Source organism: Euprymna scolopes, chromosome 39, assembly GCF_053919585.1.
Source record: "Euprymna scolopes isolate OS-2025 chromosome 39, ASM5391958v1, whole genome shotgun sequence".
Lineage (NCBI taxonomy): Eukaryota > Metazoa > Mollusca > Cephalopoda > Sepiida > Sepiolidae > Euprymna > Euprymna scolopes.
The window spans coordinates 67,129,375-67,147,370 of NC_136520.1; the positions used below are offsets into that span (position 1 = coordinate 67,129,375).

At 34.1% G+C, this 17,996-nt stretch overlaps 1 protein-coding gene across 1 annotated transcript in view; it reads left to right on the plus strand.

Moving 5' to 3' along the window:
- The window catches only part of LOC145263822 (uncharacterized), a 297,808-nt gene that overhangs the window by 244,984 nt on the left and 34,828 nt on the right, over window positions 1–17,996 (plus strand). The window contains exons 2-3 of the mRNA XM_080120887.1: window positions 8,982–9,137; window positions 17,742–17,902. Coding sequence (XP_079977013.1) covers window positions 8,982–9,137; window positions 17,742–17,902 — 317 coding nt within the window. The remainder of the gene's footprint in view (window positions 1–8,981; window positions 9,138–17,741; window positions 17,903–17,996) is intronic.

Consider the following 17,996-nt stretch of genomic DNA (forward strand, 5'->3'; position numbering starts at 1 on the left):
TTTTACGGATGCTTCTGTCTGTGTGTGCGCGTGAGCGTGCGTGTGTGTGTGTGTGTGTGTGTGTGTGTGTGTGTGTGTGCGTGTGTGTGCGTGTGTATATGTGTGTGTGTGTGTGTGTGAATGCCTTGCAGAGAAGATAATCAGTCGAAATATCAAATAAGAATCAAGAAATTTTCTGATTAAAAAAAACAAGAGCGAAAAGACGTCGCAGATTGAAATGCTTTAAAGAAAAGACTTACGTTAAAATTCCTTTTTTTCACATTATCCGGCTTCCATAGTATTTGGGGATGTTATCGAAAGAGGATTTCGTGGACGAGTTTCAAAGATTGCATCAGCCTCTACTTCTACGGCTTTGTCGATAAAGCCAACGGTTTCTTCTTTTTTCTTTCTTCTTCTTCTTCTTCTTCTTCTTTTTTCTTCTTCTTCTTTTTCTTCTCGTATATTTCTTCTTCTTCGACTTCTACTTTATTTATTTTTCTTTTATTGTTCTTCTTTTTTCTTTTTCTTCTACTTTTCCTCGATTTCAACTTTATTTCTTTTTCTTCATTTTTCTTTCTTTCTTTTTTCTTTCCTTCTTCTTTTTCTTTTCTTCTATATTTCTTTACCGGCTTCTACTTTATTCATTTTTCCTTCTTTTCTCTCTTTCTTTTGCTTTTTCTTTCTTCCATCTCTTGTTCATATATGTATTTCTTCTTCTTCGGCTTCTCTTTCATTTCTTTTTTCTTCTTGTTCTTTCTTTCTCTCTTTCTTTCTTCTTTTTTCTTTTTTCTTACGTTCTTCTACTTTTTTCTTCCTTACTCCTTCTTCCTTGTCTTCTTTATTTCTTCTTCTTCTCCTCCTACTTTATTTCATTTCCTTCATTTGCTTCATCTTCTCCTTTATTTTTTTCTTTCTCTTCTTTTTAAATTATTTCTTTTTTTCTACTTGTTTTTCTTCTTTTTCTTCTTTTTCTACTGTAGCTTTTGCTTCTTTGTTTTCTTCTGTATTTCTTCTTCCACTTTATTCCATCTTCTTTTTCTACCCCCTCTTCTTTATTTCTTCTTTTTCAACTTCATGTTCTTATCCCGTTCCTCCTTTTTCTATTTGATTTCTTTCTCTTTTTCTTTTCTCTAAATCCTTCCTTTTTTTTTTCTATACTTGTTCTTCCTCTTCTTTATCTTCTTTCTCTGTTTTATTCCTCTGTCTGTCTACTACTGCTGCTTCTTTTCCACATAAAGCCGGAACAACAAGGACCCTTAAAATGCGGTCACAAAAAAGAGCGGGAAAGCACCCAAAGACAAAATGGTTGATAAAATAAGTCGCTGATGGCATCAATGATAACGTTCCCAACAACTAGATGTGATATCGATGATAACGCCCGTCGTCATGGCAGTCTATAGCCGACGCTGCCAACCTCAGACTCTCCCACATAACTGTAGAGAGTGTGCACCCAAAACATTTTTGACGCTCCTGGCAGCACTCTGGAGGCCTCCTTTGTATTTATTTGCTTCCTTGCTTAAAATCTCAGAAAAAAAACATGAATTCGTTTTTAACACAAAATAAAACCAGAGCTAATGTTCCTGAGATGCGTCCAATCCATTCGTCCGTGTAATGTGCGCGTTTAATGATGTTAAAACCGACTTCTATTTCATAATTTACTTCAACAGTGCTCAATATATGATTAGAGCATCTTTTGTTATTTTGCATAGAGCAGGCAAAAATAATTCTGTTTATATATTTCATTAGTCTAAAAAGACCGATAAAAATTTCAACTTTTTTAAAAATATATTTTAACTATTTTATATATATAAATAAAATAAAAAGACTACTAAAATCGGGCAGAAGTTATAGCCCGTTGATTTAGATTGAATGTTTAATCCTAAATTGATGGTTGAATAGGATTAAATTTGAGCTCATTTCTTTACATTAAATGCTCAGTTCTATTAATCTCTATTAATCCCTAACTGTGCATCCAACGAATACCATAATACTATATTCGCTGAACCTTATCATAACAAAGGTTCATATAAAATTTCTGACAGATTCGGCCAAGTAGTTTCTGAGAAAAATTATAGAGTAAATGTGGTCTTGTGGTGGCTAAAACCTATTTATCTCTAACTGTACACTGAACAGATACCATAATAATTAGTTCGCTGCACCTTGTCATAGAAAACGTCCATACAAAATTTCATCCAGATCGGTAATGTAGTTTCCGAGACAAATTGTAGAGTAAATATTTTATTGTGCAGACTAATGCCTTAAACCCCTATTAATCCGTAACAGTGCATTGCTTTGGACTCTCGAGCATATACCCGACACAGTTAATCAATCGAGAACTATATCACTCTATCAAAAAACATAAAAGATATTAACTGATATATACTCGAAAGTCAAAATAATGAAAAGATTATTATCTTGTGGTTAGCCTTAATCATAACACAGGTCCATACAACATTTCACTTAGATAGGTCCAATAGTTTCCGATAAAAAGTGGAACAAACAGACAGACAGATAGACAGACAGGGGGAAATATGAAAATATAGATTGCTACTGTTTCTACTGTTATTTTTTACAAGAAAATCACCACTTGTCAAGGCCGGAAAGTCACTCGAGGATATGGGGTTACTGAATGTAAGGTGGTTGTGTGGTAATCGTTGATGGTGTAGATTGGGTAGAATTTCGAATTATTTAAGGGGACGGCGTACCAGGTACTTACTAGTGAGTGAAAATCTATTCTGATTCGTACGAGTCTTTTTTACTCTGCTGCTATTTTCATTATAGGTAACCGACTGAAATCTAAACTCTGGTTTCTCCTTATAAGATATTCACAGCACGAACTTGTCTTCCTGCAACAACTGAAAATATATTTTTTCTTTGTACCCAGTATGCATAACTTTGATGTCTCAATGAATGCATCCATCCTTTGTAACAGGAGGGCGATATAGTCAGACAAAATCTTTTATAAACTCATAAATTGATAGCGTCATCATTTTGTGACGTCATCAATTAAAGAGGCGCTGGAAGGTGTCGGTAATAAATTATTTAAGATGTAGTAAATGAAATACAAAAGGACGAAATCACCATGTTGAATGTCAATATTATTATTTTTTTATTTTGAGGAGGGGAGTGTCTCCCGAAATATTAAATGATATTACAACATTCTATTGAAAAATAAATTGGTAATTGTGAAGGTGTATACCCCAAATATTGCCTTCGGTTATTTGTTTTTGTTTGTCTTTCATCATTTCGGTTTTCTACATTGCAATCATCCTTCATAAATACCCATATACTTATTTACTTGTAAAGCTGAAACTACTGTCAGTAATTTTCGCCACTCTTTATCTGTGCCTAAATCCAAACGTAGATTCCGTGAGCAAAGCTTCTTTCTTAGATCTTCACGCCAGTGGAACTCTCTGCCGCTTGCCTGTTTCCCACCTGACTACAACTTGGACGTCTTCAAGTCCAACATAAACAAACTCCTGACAAACCACCCCCTTAAGTAAGACACTCTATCAAAACCCCCAATACTAATGATTATTCGCCACCGGTCAACAAGTCCAAAGAGACCCAGGCTTGACTTCAGGAGTGCTACGACTATATCCTTCTCTCACTACCTACCTCCTTCCACTACCTGACCCCGAAAGACTACCTGCCCTGAAGCCACTCGGGGATAAGGGTTATTGTGTGTACAGTATGTTAGTGTTGGAGATTTGATAAAGTGTCTTACTTAAGGAGGCGGTTCATCAGGAATTTGTTTACATTGGACTTGAAGACATCCATGTTGTAGTCAGGTGGGAAACAGGCAACCGGAACAGAGTTCCACAGGCGTGCACTTCTAAGAAAGAAGTTTTGTTCATGGAATCTACGTTTTGATTTTGGCACAGATAAAGAGTGGGGAAAAATTTTGACAGCGGTTTCAGCTAGGCGGGTGTTTATCGTAAAAGATTGGCGAGGGTGGGGGCAGAGATTGGAGTTTCTCAACTTTGGACATTTTTTGCAGCAAAATTTTCGCCCCAAAGCTTATTAAAATGTTTACCACATGTCTGAATACCCGTTATGTAAAATTTCAAATGTTGAGATCCAAAGTTGGCTGAATAGATTGCTAGAGACAGCAAAGGTCAAATCTTTTAAACTTTGACCCCTTTGGCAGCAGATTTTCGGCCAAAAACTGATTTAAAAGCTTGCTTTATGTTTGAATACACTTTATGTAAAATTTCAAGTGTTTAGACCAAAACTTGGCTGAGTAATTTGGTAGAGACCGTAGAGATCAATTTTTTTAAACTTTGAACCCAATTATAATCTCTTAACATTTATTGCTTCTCAATTAGGCGTAACGTATACGACGATTTACAACCACTTCAGAGATTGGAAAGAAAAAGCTGGGTACCTCGCGAATTGAACGACTACCAAAAGAAACGCCATTATGAAGTGTCATCAAGTTTTTGTTTGAGCTGAGATATGTTCATCTGAATTTAAGTTAAAAACCGCAATAATTTTCTTGTTAACCTGATATATACATATATGTATACTAGTAGGCCGTCCAGCATTGCCCGGTATTGCCCGGTCGTAAAATACACTTAAATATGATATTTTTATTAATGCAAATTTCGCATTTATTATTATACTAGCGAGCGGTACCCAGCGTTGCCCGGGTGTTTGTAGGTGTATGTGAAAAAACCCCGAAATGTGAAAAAAAACAGGTGCCCGTGAAAAAAAACGAATCCTTAACGACGCGCAGTTGGAAAATAGTAAAGTGTGAAAAAAAACAGGTGCGCGTTTTTGATTGACGTGACGGCGATAGCTATTCAGCAGTTAGCATTTTGTGCGGGACAGTTTTTAATGAGGTCAATAAATCGGTTTGTTTGTTTTTAAAAACCCGCTGCCTCGTCTCGAAATGAAAGCTACCGTCTGATATGACGAAGTAGACATTGACCAAACGTTACTTAGTTCTCTAGAGACCACTGGCTCTGGGCCTGTGATTAGAGTCGAGTTTCGCTTTTTTTTATACCGAATGTAACGCGTGCCGATGCGGGAAATGTGGAATAATCAACGTTTGAAAGTCAATAAAATTAAATAGACAGCCGAGCTCAGTTGTTAAAGGTGAGATATTACAATTTATAGATGATATAAAAAGTTTTAAGAAGTTGTGAAGCGAACGAGCGCTTCTCTGAAAGAAGCCTTTTTGCTTTTATATTTATAGACTATCCTGGGTGCCCGGCGTTGCCCGGGAGTTTGGAGGTGTGTGTTGAGCAAAAAAAAAAAATGGTAGTAGGCAGGTAGGTTCAGACCCGTACCGCGAAGGAGGAAAAGAATGTGACAAAAAAAACGTGACGTCTTTGCTGTTGCGTCCATCGCGAAACCGGAAGTGACGAAGGTTTGAATTAAGACTAGTCAACTGAAAAGAGGTGATGACTTTTGAAAATATTGGCCCCTCCCTGTAAAAAAGTGTCCAATTTAGGGTAAAGGAATTAATGTTTTTAGCTAATTTTTCGATATTTGTCGTCCGAAGCGTCGCGCCTCAAAACGATACCAATCTAGTGAAATCCGTCCTCTCTGTCGAAAGTTTTAGGCAGACATACATACATACATACATACATACATTTAAACAGACGGGTGAGATTTATATTATTGATTATATTGGACCCAATATATAGTAATGATTTCAAATGTTTTTTAAAATAACTCGTGCCATCACTGAAACTAAAACGTTCAGTTTACGATTTACTTTTGTCTTTGACGTTCATGCCTGAGCTATGAAGACATGTTTGCTGCAAGGCTAAAAATTAAAACATTAACCAGTGGCTATTACGTTACACATGCATATTCGTAATGCCGTTGTTCGACCTTCATCTGGCAAATATATATTTTTTTTTAATTTTCACTTTTTTACCGATTTTCCTCGGCTAAAACCCAAATATAAAGTTTCGCATGGGTCCCAATACATTATACATTAAGTTTCATGTCTGTAGACCAAAAACTGACAGAGGAGTTTGATAGACAAATTTATTTAAACAAATATATATGCATACATAAATATATATCAAAAGAGGTTTGTGTTTACTATGTGCTATTTACGCAAATGTTACGTAAGTATTAATCATGTAGACTATCTGCATGCATATAATTATACGTAATCCCATAAGAAAACCGAAGAAAAAACCTAATAAGTAATTAATTAAAATGAATGTTTAAAAGAATATGCAAATTAGCTAGATCTTTGGCAGATGAATGCAATTGCACGACCCATATATAACAAAGTTGTATTTTCTTTTTAAATAAATAAAAAAAGGGTTTTTAATATGAATATAAACACAAAAAAAAATTTACAAGAGTATGGATAACATATTATGGACATATTCCTGAACAATAATTGCTTTAGATATTATTCCGCGAAAGAACAAATATGCTAGTTGATTGAATTTTTGTAGACATTGGACATAAAAACACCGATTATATTTGTAGCTAACGAAGGTTTCAGCATTAAAATGCTTATAATGGTTTCTGCGCATACATGTCTGCGCATGTACTCGCCTGAATTTTTAAAAACAAATAAAAACATCCTAAGCCAACTAGATGTATTCCTCTGAAATGTCGTTTTTAATCCACCCTGAATGCATAAAAGCCATACTTCTTTCTTCAATAGATAGTTGAGCCAAAATCCGCACGAGAGTTAACATCGTCTTTGCTCCAGCTTCCCTAGGTGGTGGTGGTGATAGGGGGATAGATTCTAGACTCACAAATACACACACAAATAGTCGTGAGCATACGCACTCTGACTTTAACGGACACACATACACGCAACGCATTCATTCTTTCACATTGTCGTCTGCTCATCAAAAACAAATGTGCTTGATCGAACGATAAAATTGTCGCACTACAAAATACGATATAATTCCATTTCTGTTGAACGTAAATTGGTTTTCTTTTTTTTTGTTGTTGTTTTCTTTCTTTTTTTTTCCAGATCATCTACTAGTTGGCCAGACAAACGGACGAACAGACAAGGGTGAATTTACAGATTCACCCTCCTTTTGTGGGGGGACCAAAAAAAAATAAATAATAAATTCCGATAAATGCATTCAATTGCCTTGAAGTGTTTTTATTTACTTTATTCAGACGAGTATATGTGCAGATTTCCAGACTTTTTTCGTATGGGCACTTTCATTGAGAGTAAACGCATGAAACTCTAGTCCTCTTCGAAGCCAAGTACGTCCAAGAATGGAGTACTGCTCCCACATATGGGCAGGAGCTGCTAAAAACAGCCTATCCTGCCTTTACAGAGTACAAAATAGACTTCGTGGTTTAGTGGGGGGTGCCCTTTTCTCTTCCCTGCAACCTCTCTCCTACAGAAGAGACATTGCGAGCCTATCTTTGTTTTATCGTTATTTCCATGTCAGGTGCTCGTCTGAGCTCCAATCCCTCGTCCCCCCTCGCCAATCTTTCACGAGAAACACCTGTCTGGCTGAAACTACTGTCAGTAATTTTCGCCACTCTTTATCTGTGCCTAAATCCAAACGTAGATTCTATGAGCAAAGCTTCTTTCTTAGATCTTCACGCCAGTGGAACTCTCTGCCGCTTGCCTGTTTCCCACCTGACTACAACTTGGACGTCTTCAAGTCCAACATAAACAAACTCCTGACAAACCACCCCCTTAAGTAAGACACTCTATCAAAACCCCCAATACTAATGATTACTACAATACTATCTCATTGATTACTGTACACGCAATAACCCTTATCCCTGAGTGGCCTTCGGGCCTTGATAAGTGGTGACGCCCATGTAAAAAGAAGTAATCTCCTCCGGCTGTAATGCACTTGTTATACCGTTCCAACAACTTCTGGAAATTCCTTTCTGAAAGTCCATTTGTGTGAGCGTGTCAATGACCCTCGTCACAGCCTTTTTCATCTCCAAAATTTTATTATATCGACAGCCTTTAAAGTTTCTTAGGAGCCTCCAATCATGTCTGAAAGTGGCACAATGTTCAACGAGCGAGACCGGAGATGCGCCGCTGTACAATTCATGCTCTCTACCGATTCAACAGAACCATTGCCAACACTCTCAAAATGCATCGCTGGATTGCCTCGAATAACGGGGACGTGTTCTGTGTGATGAAAACAAAGTTTCCGGCCACAGTTATGGTCTTTGGTGTGCTTTCAAGTAAAGGCCACATCATGCCACCTCACATCTTCGAAGTCGGCTTAAAAGTCAACATCAAAGTGTACATGGATGTGCTGAAGAGTTTCGTGATCCTCTGGTGCAATCAGGTGACCGTTGACAAACCTTGTGTGTAGCAGCAGGACTCGCCACCGGTCAACAAGTCAAAAGAGACCCAGGCTTGACTTCAGGAGTGCTACGACTATATCCTTCTCTCACTACCTACCTCCTTCCCCGACCTGACCCCGAAAGACTACTTCGTTTAGTCATACTTCGAGACCAACATGGTGTGAATGTGATATTATGGTGAATTGATCCTATCTAGGACAAGCAAGCATAAACAGCCATCAGAGTGACAAGTATGACCACTTCTAACCCGTCTGAGAGAAGGTAAAATTATTTTAAATATATGTTGTACATTAACCGTCCTACCGAAGGTAAAATTCTTTCATATACGTGCTGTAAGCCTAATCCCTTTCCACGCTTAGGCTTTGTGGTTACTTTATTTTATGATTAGTTTATGTTTATTGTGAATTTTTTTTTTTAATGAATAAATTTTACAAAGTGTACTATCTGGTCTTCGGGAGTTGGATGTTCCTCTAATTAAAAACGATCCTTTGTCTCATTTTGCCCTCGTAGGGAGACAAATAAATAGCAACACTTCTCTCGTTCACACGCATTTGTACATAAAGTTAAAAACAGTTTCCACTAAAAAGTGTTTCTTTGAAATCTTTCTCCTAAATTGGAACCCCTACAAATGTGGATACTACTGCTTCATCCCTCAAAATGTTGGCCATGTTTCTTTTTTTTGTTTATTTTTTGTCTATTTTTTTCTTTGTTGTTGTTATCAGGTTACAGCAGTCAGTCACAGGTTGCAACAGCAGCAGCAGCAGCGGCAGCAGCGGCGCTCTCCAGTAAAGAAAACCAAACATCGTCCACTGGCAACGGAGATTATCAAAGAGAACAGACTTCCGTCGTACTCAATCACTATTCAGATATTCAATACGGTAAGTCGTCGACCACCTCTACTTATATATACAAGACATTTGCCTATGTGTGTAAGTTCGTTTCCTATGTACTCAGAAACGGCTCGGGCGATTTTTTAAAAATTTCACACAAATGTACTTTATGTGTCTGCGAGTGTTCTAAGGGCGGGGGGTTGTATCGAAATGCTCCCGATAAGTATAGAAAATCGATAATTTAAAAATCCGGTTCAAAAAGAAACAGACCGATTTTGAACAAAGTTAACACCATTATATGGACAAACACCACGAATGAGAAGTTTTATCACCGCTCAAGTGGAATGGCCTAGAGTATAAAATCAACGGTAAGTCGTCGACTAGGTCTACTTTTTTTTACATAGGAGTCACCACTTATCAAGGCCCGTAGGCCACTCGATGATACGGGTTATTGAGTCTGCAGTAATCAATGGGATAATATCATAGTGATCGTTAGTAATAGAAATTTGGTTAATTGGATTACTTAAGGGGACGGTTCATAAAGAATTTGTTTGCGTTGGACTTGAAGACGATCATATTTTAGTCAGCTGAAAAACAGGCAAACGGAAGAGAGTTCCACAGGCGTGCAGTTCTAAGAAAGAAGCTTTGTTCATGGAATCTATGTTTAGGTTTAGGCACAGATAAAGAGTGAGGAAAAATATTGAGGGCGGTTACAACTAGACGAGTGTATATTGGAGCTCAGACGAGCACTTGCCATGGAAATAACGATAAAGCAGAGACAGGCTCGCAACGTCTCTTCTGTGGGAAAGAGGTTGCATGGAAGAGAAAAATTATTTTTGTTTATCTACTTATAATGCGTGTGTTTCATAGAAATGTACGCAATCCCTGGATACTAAGGATAAACTATTATGGACAATCAAGATCCTAAGGCATGGTATATTTTGGTCATCGATAAACGTGAAACTAAGAAGGAATTTTAGAAAAGCATTGTTTCAAAAACATGTAGAGATAAAACAGAAGGCAAAGCAGGGACGTGGAGTTTACTAAGATCTTAAAAAGAGTCATAGACTTAATAAACTTACAGAATAGAAAGTATTTGGGCATAAAAATACTTCTAGAAAAGAAGAAACACAAATTAAGCTAAGTAACAGCCAAGCTACTAGACGTTAGGGGTTTCACATGTGGACGAAGCGTAAATAAAGTTCGTTTAGGTAAAGAAATGATACTAAAAGATAATAGTCAATCCTAAGAGAAAATAAAAGCAATAATTCTTACTGGTGATGCTAAAAAATGTTGAAATATTTAAAGAGATAGAAACAATGTCATGTGAGCTATGAGAAAGACAGTTAAAATGGATCAGGGAGGAGCAGAAATATACAATTTTTTTAGTGTAAACTTAGAAACATTTGCCGATGAACGTTTGGGAGTCCCCTTTTAGGGTTTTTCAATTCAGATGATTGGTTTTGAGGAGGGAGGGGGAATTTTTTCGTGGAAACTCGAAAGCCAGACGCGACCAAAAGAAATCAAACGCGTTATATCCTTCGTCAAATAATGAGCCAAAAACCGTCCCCAGAAAATCGCCCATCCATGCTTAAACAACGAGTAGTAGGCCGTCTGATGATGCTCGTTCGTAAAGTACGCTTAAATATGATATTTCAATTTATGAAGACTTCGTATTTATTATCGTCCACTTCTCTATTAATTATTATATTGTACCCAAAATTTAGTAGTGATTTAAAAAGTTAAAAAATTTATGACTCGAATGCCATCAACTAGAATTGAAATCAAAATATACAGTTATCCCGTATGATTTGTTACAACCTGAACTAAGTTCCTACACATATGAAAATCTAAAAAAAACGTTGTTAAAGGTAAAAATGTATATTTGCGTAAGCGTAGAAGTAATACGCGTCTGCCAAGTTCCAATTTTGGTCAAGTTTGACCTTTTAGCAGTTTCTCGATTTGAAGTTAATTTTTAAATTGATGTGAACACTAGGATACTTGAATTAAAAGTCAACTCTGAAAAGGTAAAATTATAGAGGAATAAAAGGCGAATCAAATGAGGTATAAGTTGTTTAAACAGTTACATTAAATTTAGCTTAAATTTGCGGATTTTGAAAAAATGACAAGTGCGGACTTTCTTTTTAGCGCCACTGTGTGTTTATATATACATATTTTTTCTCTATGACATATTTCATTAAATAAAATAGACGTTTTTTTTTTGTCTATTAATTCTATTTTCGATCCTTTCCAACTTCCGAATAACAGTCTCCACTTCTAGCGGGAACTGGCTGATGTAATCTACATATTTGTGATAAGTCCGAGTACTTTCCAATCCTTCAGGATTCATCGTCAGGAATAAATGGATCAAACTGGTTTTGAACAATTTTTAAAGTTTTGTTTTTTGTTTCTCTTCATTGGTTAATTACTTTATTTATCCCTTTTTTCCATTGGTTAAACATATATATATATATATATATATATATATATATATATATATATATATATATATATATATATATACGTGTTCACAACGGATTGAAGAACTTGTTGGGAATAGTTGTAAGCGTCTCTGAGGAGTGACTGGATGGAAGATTTACAGTTCTATGGACGAGAGGTAATTGTCCATCCTTTCACGAAACAGCTGTAAGAGCTTAACGCCAAAAAAAGTGAATTTCTATTCATGTAGGTTGTGATTTTATTCTATTTACGTATATATATATATATATATATATATATATATATATATATATATATATATATATATATCGATGCCTCCTTTCGGTCTCGATATATATATATATATATATATATATATATATATATATATATATATATATCGATGCCTCCTTTCGGTCTCGAAAGACAAAGGATTCCCTTGAAGGGGCAGCTGCGCGTATAATTGTGAGGCAAACGTTGCTCAATCCTCAACCACATCTCTCCTGGATCGGCACTGCTTGAGTCCAGTGGAAATGGTAAACAACATATATATATATATATATATATATATATATATATATATATATATATATATATACACATGTATATATATATGAATATATATATATATATATATATATATATATATATATATATATATATATATATATATATATATATATATATATATATATATTACCATTTTTGTGTCAGAAATCAGTTCCCTATCGAAGTGCCGATTTCAAAATTTTGGAAATGAAAACGCCCGCTCTACTCTTTCAAATGCTTCGTTATTCTGGACATTGTTGACAACAACAATGTTTTAATTATCTTCCAGCGTCTTCGGGAATAAAAAAAAAAAAAAAAAAGGAAATTCGGAATACGGTTAAACAACGATCTATTGATAAGAATTCTTAGACAATACGAACTCTTTTCCTCGATAAGGTTTCACATTCTAGACTCTCCGCACGAATAATGGCATCTCGAGAATGTTTTTGCCTTTACTTTTTTTTCGGGGAGGGAGTGGAGAATGGAAGATAGTGTCGGCTGTTTACAGCACCCCTCCTGGCCAAAAAGTTGTCAACGACAGTTTCAGCTAAAAATCGACAGACATTCAATATTGCTTTCTCCGATACAGTGTCAGAGGTTTTCGATTGCAAATGACACAATGAAAAATATTCTTGAAGGATAATCAACAGTACACATTCATTTCATATATCTCGTCTCTATATTTATAAAGATAACAATATATATATATATATATATATATATATATATATATATATATATATATATATATATATATATATATATATATACATATATATTTATATATATATATATATATATATATATATATTTATATATATATTACAGTAATCGGAGGAAAATAACTACTTTAGAGTTAAATTTTTATAGATTTATGAAGAAACGGGTTCAGTAATTTTATCGGAATCGGGAATGTTATCGGAATCAGAACAAATATTGAAATAGTCCCATCACTAATATATATATATAATTATTTCCGCAGTCAAAATTCAAAAGTCTAATTCAAAACGCGGATTCCATGAACAAAGCTTCTTTCTTAGAACTGCACGCCTGTGGAACTCTCTTCCGTCTGCCTGCTTCCCTCCGGACTACAACTTGGATGTCTTCAAGTTCAATGTTAACAAATTCCTAATGAACCGCCCCCTTAATTAAACACTTCATCAAATCTCCACACTAACGTAATGTACTTGCAATAACCCTTATTCCTGAGTGGCTTCCGGGCCTTGATAAGTGGTGATCACTGTGTAGAAAAAAAAAAAAGTCAAACAACGTCGCAGCTCACAAGAGCCATGAAAGCCAAAAAACCGGAAAATCCAGACTCGAATTTCGCCCTCATTTGTGCTCATCAGTTAAACATATCCAAATTCGGGATTCGAAACCCGAGCCTCTTTCGTGCGATGCGAGTACTCTGCCATAATACATACAAGTTCAGATATGTCTAACTGATGAGCCCAAATGAGGGCGAAACTCGAATTTTGGATATCTTGTTTGTTGGTTGCCATGGCTATTGTAAGCTACGATGTTGTTTGACTGTGGAAATTATATATATATGTATGTATATATATATATATATATATATATACATGTGTGTATATATATATATACATGTGTGTATATATATATATATACACACACACACACACATATATATATATATATATATATATATATATATATATATATATATATATATATATATATATATATATATAAAATTTTAGTCATTCAATGAATTTAAAAATTTATGAAGTGAAATGTTTGGAGATTTTTATTATTCTATGTAAGACAAAGAATATATTTGAAATATTATAACTCCTTATCCTATTAATTTTTATATCCTTTTCATTAACTTCCCTTACTCTATGACATTTAAATACTTAAAAACAACTTTTAATTGTGATTTTCCATGTCTCACTGACTTTAGCAAATAAGGTGTAAACCATTATAATTATTTGCTAATATTTTCTCCTCTGAAGAGATAGTAGACATCGAAATCCTATAGGATAAGGAGTTATAATATTTCAAATGTATTCTTTGTCTTACATAGAATAATAAAAATCTTTGATTTGAAATTCAATAATGTCATAATTTTTTAAATCATTGAATGACTAAAATTTGATTTATTTGCTCTATCTTGTATATCGAGCAATTTTTTATTTAGGTGGGATAATACTTATAGAATATTACTTACAGAATATTTTGTAAAACTTATAATCACAGGTGTCCATATCAATTGATTGTTAGGTCATTTTATTCTGAAGTATATATAAATATATATATATTTATAATTATTTTTTTTACTTTAATAATTATTAAATACCTACAGACACTAGTGTTTCATCCTTTCGGGAATCTTCAGTGCAGGGTGCCACGATTAACACCAGTCGAACGATTCGAACCCCGCATCACGAGACATCTCTGGCTCGATTTAGCTTAGACCTAATCCATTCGGCTACCATTAACCACGTGAAATAACGTCGAATATAAACATTTTAATTTTAAATGTTCATTTACGTCAGTCAGAGAGTAATCTAATCGTTATACGATGATCTATGCATAAGAGCTAAATTGACCGACTTTAATTCAACTGAAAGTGCTCAACGATAAGAAACGAATTTCTTAAAGGGGCTGTCATAATTATTTTTTTACTATAATAATTATTAAATACCTACAGACACTATATATATATATATATATATATATATATATATATATATATATATATATATATATATATATATATATATATATTGGTGATGGGACGATTTCAATATTTTTCCTGGTTTCAATACAATTACCGATTCCGTGCTAAATTCTCGATTCCGATAAAATTACTGATTCTGATTCTTTATAAATATATCAATATTTTACTCTAAAGTTGTTATTTTTCCCGATTACTGTAAAAAAAAAAAAACGTTAAATATGCAGATATTTTCGCAAACGTAAAAATACACTTATGGTGGGATGGAATATATACATTTTAAGTTTAATGATAATTTAAAAATCAATAAATATTTATTATTTTATTATTTATACTAACAGTGGAAGATTTTTTTTAAACAAATCCAAATAAATAAAAATAATTAAATGGAATCGTTTTGCACATCGGAAGATATACACAAGTTTTCCCGATTCCGATACCGATCCCGATACCCCAAAATGTCTCATTTTTCCGATTCCCGGTTCTGATTAATCGTCCCAACACTTAAAAAGTTTCACTCATGTTCAGGTAACTTAGATCTAAAATTTCAAGCGTTTAGATCCAAAATTGACGGAGGAGTTTGGGAGAGCCTACAAAGATCAATTCTTTAAACTTTTACATCTTAGCAGCCAAAATTTCGCTTAAAAACTTATTAAAAAGCTTGGTACTTGTCTGAACACTCTTTATGTAAAATTTCGAACGTTTATACGAAAAATTGGCTAAATAGTTTGCTAGAGACCGCAAAGGTCAAATCTTTTTTGCTTTTGACAGCTTGGCAGGCAAATTTTCGACTAAAATCGATTAAAAAGCTTAACCTATGTCTGAATACACTGTATGTAAAACTTCAAATGTTTAGACCAAAAATTGGCTGAGTAATTTGGTAGAGACCACAGAGGTCAATTTTTTTAAACTTTGACCCCAATTTTGACCCCTTAACATTTTTTGTTTTGGCCTCAAATAAAGTTAAAACGTTTGATCCATGTCCAAGTAATCTAAATTTAAAATTTCAAGTGTGTAGACCCAAAATTGGCAGAGGAGTTTGGTAGAGTTTTCAAAGGTCAAATCGCTGAACTTTGACCCCTTGACAGCCAAATTTCTAGCTGAAAATGGATTAAAAGGATTTCCCCAAATCTCAATACCCCTTATGTTAAATCTCGAGTGTGTAGACTGAAAATTGACAGAGTAGTTTGGTAGGGAAATGTACACACACAGACAGACATACTATATATATATATATATATATATATATATATATATATATATTATTTAAACGACCATTAAAAATCCATCTAATCATCAGCAACTAACGAAATTATCATAAATCTAATACTTCTACTCTCCAATAACAAGAACACACTCATCGCTAAAGTCTAATTTGATTCATCAAGTAATACACCGCTCATCATTGCCCCTGAATTTGAATACAAACTTGAAACATAAAATCATTCAACATCCGTTATCGACAATTAAACAAGCCAAAAACTCTGGTCCCTTGACTGATGTCTTTGTCCTGTTTTTGAATAAAATGTAATGAAGCAACTATAGTAAAAGCATTAATCACAATTTTTTTATCTTGTAAGTAGAGAAATAAAATCTCCAGAAAATTGCTAGATTTTTAGCTGCCATGAAATTTCAAAAATCGCCAGAAATAAAAAAATCTCCAGAAAATCGCTAGATTTTTAACTGCAACCTAAAATTTTCAAAAACCACTAGATCAGAAAAATAAAATCTCCAGAAAATCGCTACATTTTTTACTTTGCCATCTGAAATTTTCAAAAACCGCTGGATCAGAGAAAAAAAAATCTCCAGAAAATCGCTTTTCAAACAATCGAAAAGAAAAATCTCCAAAAAAGAAAAACGCAAAATTTTTAATTTTTTACCCTACAAAAAACATATCATGAATATACAAAATATCTCGCTATAGTTTAGCTCTAAAAATTCCCGCCAAATTTTATCAGCTAGTTTTCTGTTTTTCGGATAATAGTAACTTTTGTTTTGCCAAAAAAATAATAAAATCAAACACTGTTTGTTGAAAATTAATTTAAATATCTTACAAATTAAACATTGCAACAATGGCAAATCTAAATATTGAATATATTGCCGAAGAAATTCTCCACAAATATCAGAAAAATTAATAATTGTAAAAATTTCATTTTACAAATATTAATTTTTCTTATATTTGTGAAATTCTTAAAAAAAAGAATTCCATGAAAAGCAAGCAACAAATGTATACGTGATTTATTGATACATTTTAGAACCGTTTTGAAAGAGGGATTGGGAGGGTAGGTTTATTATAAATAGAAATACCGTAGATATTAAACATAACGATGAATTCCTTTAAAAATGTTATATTTTTTTCTAAACAGTTCAGTTCTTGTAAGTAAAAAGAAAAAAATACTCAAGCTGAGATCGAAACCAAAACCTAAACACAGTGATTTAAGTACGATAACTACTAGTCCAGCTTAACACGATCTATAAAAAGTGTTTTCAAACCTATTTATCCTTAACATAAAGAAGCTGTCATGTTTTCCGGTCGCGCATGTGCATTCGTGAAACAGTTGACAAACAGATAAAAATCGAACAGCCTCCACGTACTCAATTTGTCAAGTTTGCCCTTTTAGCTATTCTTTTTTTTTTCGGATGAAAACCGATTAAAAAGTTTTTCCCATGTCTGAATCCCCTATATATTAAATTTCAAGTCTGTAGATCAAATCTTCGTTGAGTATATAGGTTGAGAAGTGTCCTCACACACGCACACAAACACTCACACACATTCTCACTTTTATATATAGATAGATTTAGTAGTTAAATTAGTTGAAAGAACTCGGCTTCGTACACATGCACAACCAGCTAATTTAGAAAGATATACATTTTTTTTTTTGCTATTTATTTTTGTTGTTGTTGTTCTGTGTGATGTTTTAAAAAAATTTCCGTCTTTATTGACTTTTTTTTTTTTATAACAGGTCAACAGCAGGTGAAACGAAAACAGAGACGCTACAGAACCACGTTTACCAGTTATCAATTGGAGGAGCTGGAAAAGGCATTCCACAAGACACATTATCCCGATGTCTTTTGTCGGGAAGAACTTGCGTTGAGAATTGATCTTACAGAAGCACGAGTACAGGTGGGTATTCGCCCTTGTTGCCGTATAATTTCGAACACCTTCAACTAAACTTGGTCTTCGGGCCGGGATCAAAGTGTAGCATCTGTTCCGGCAG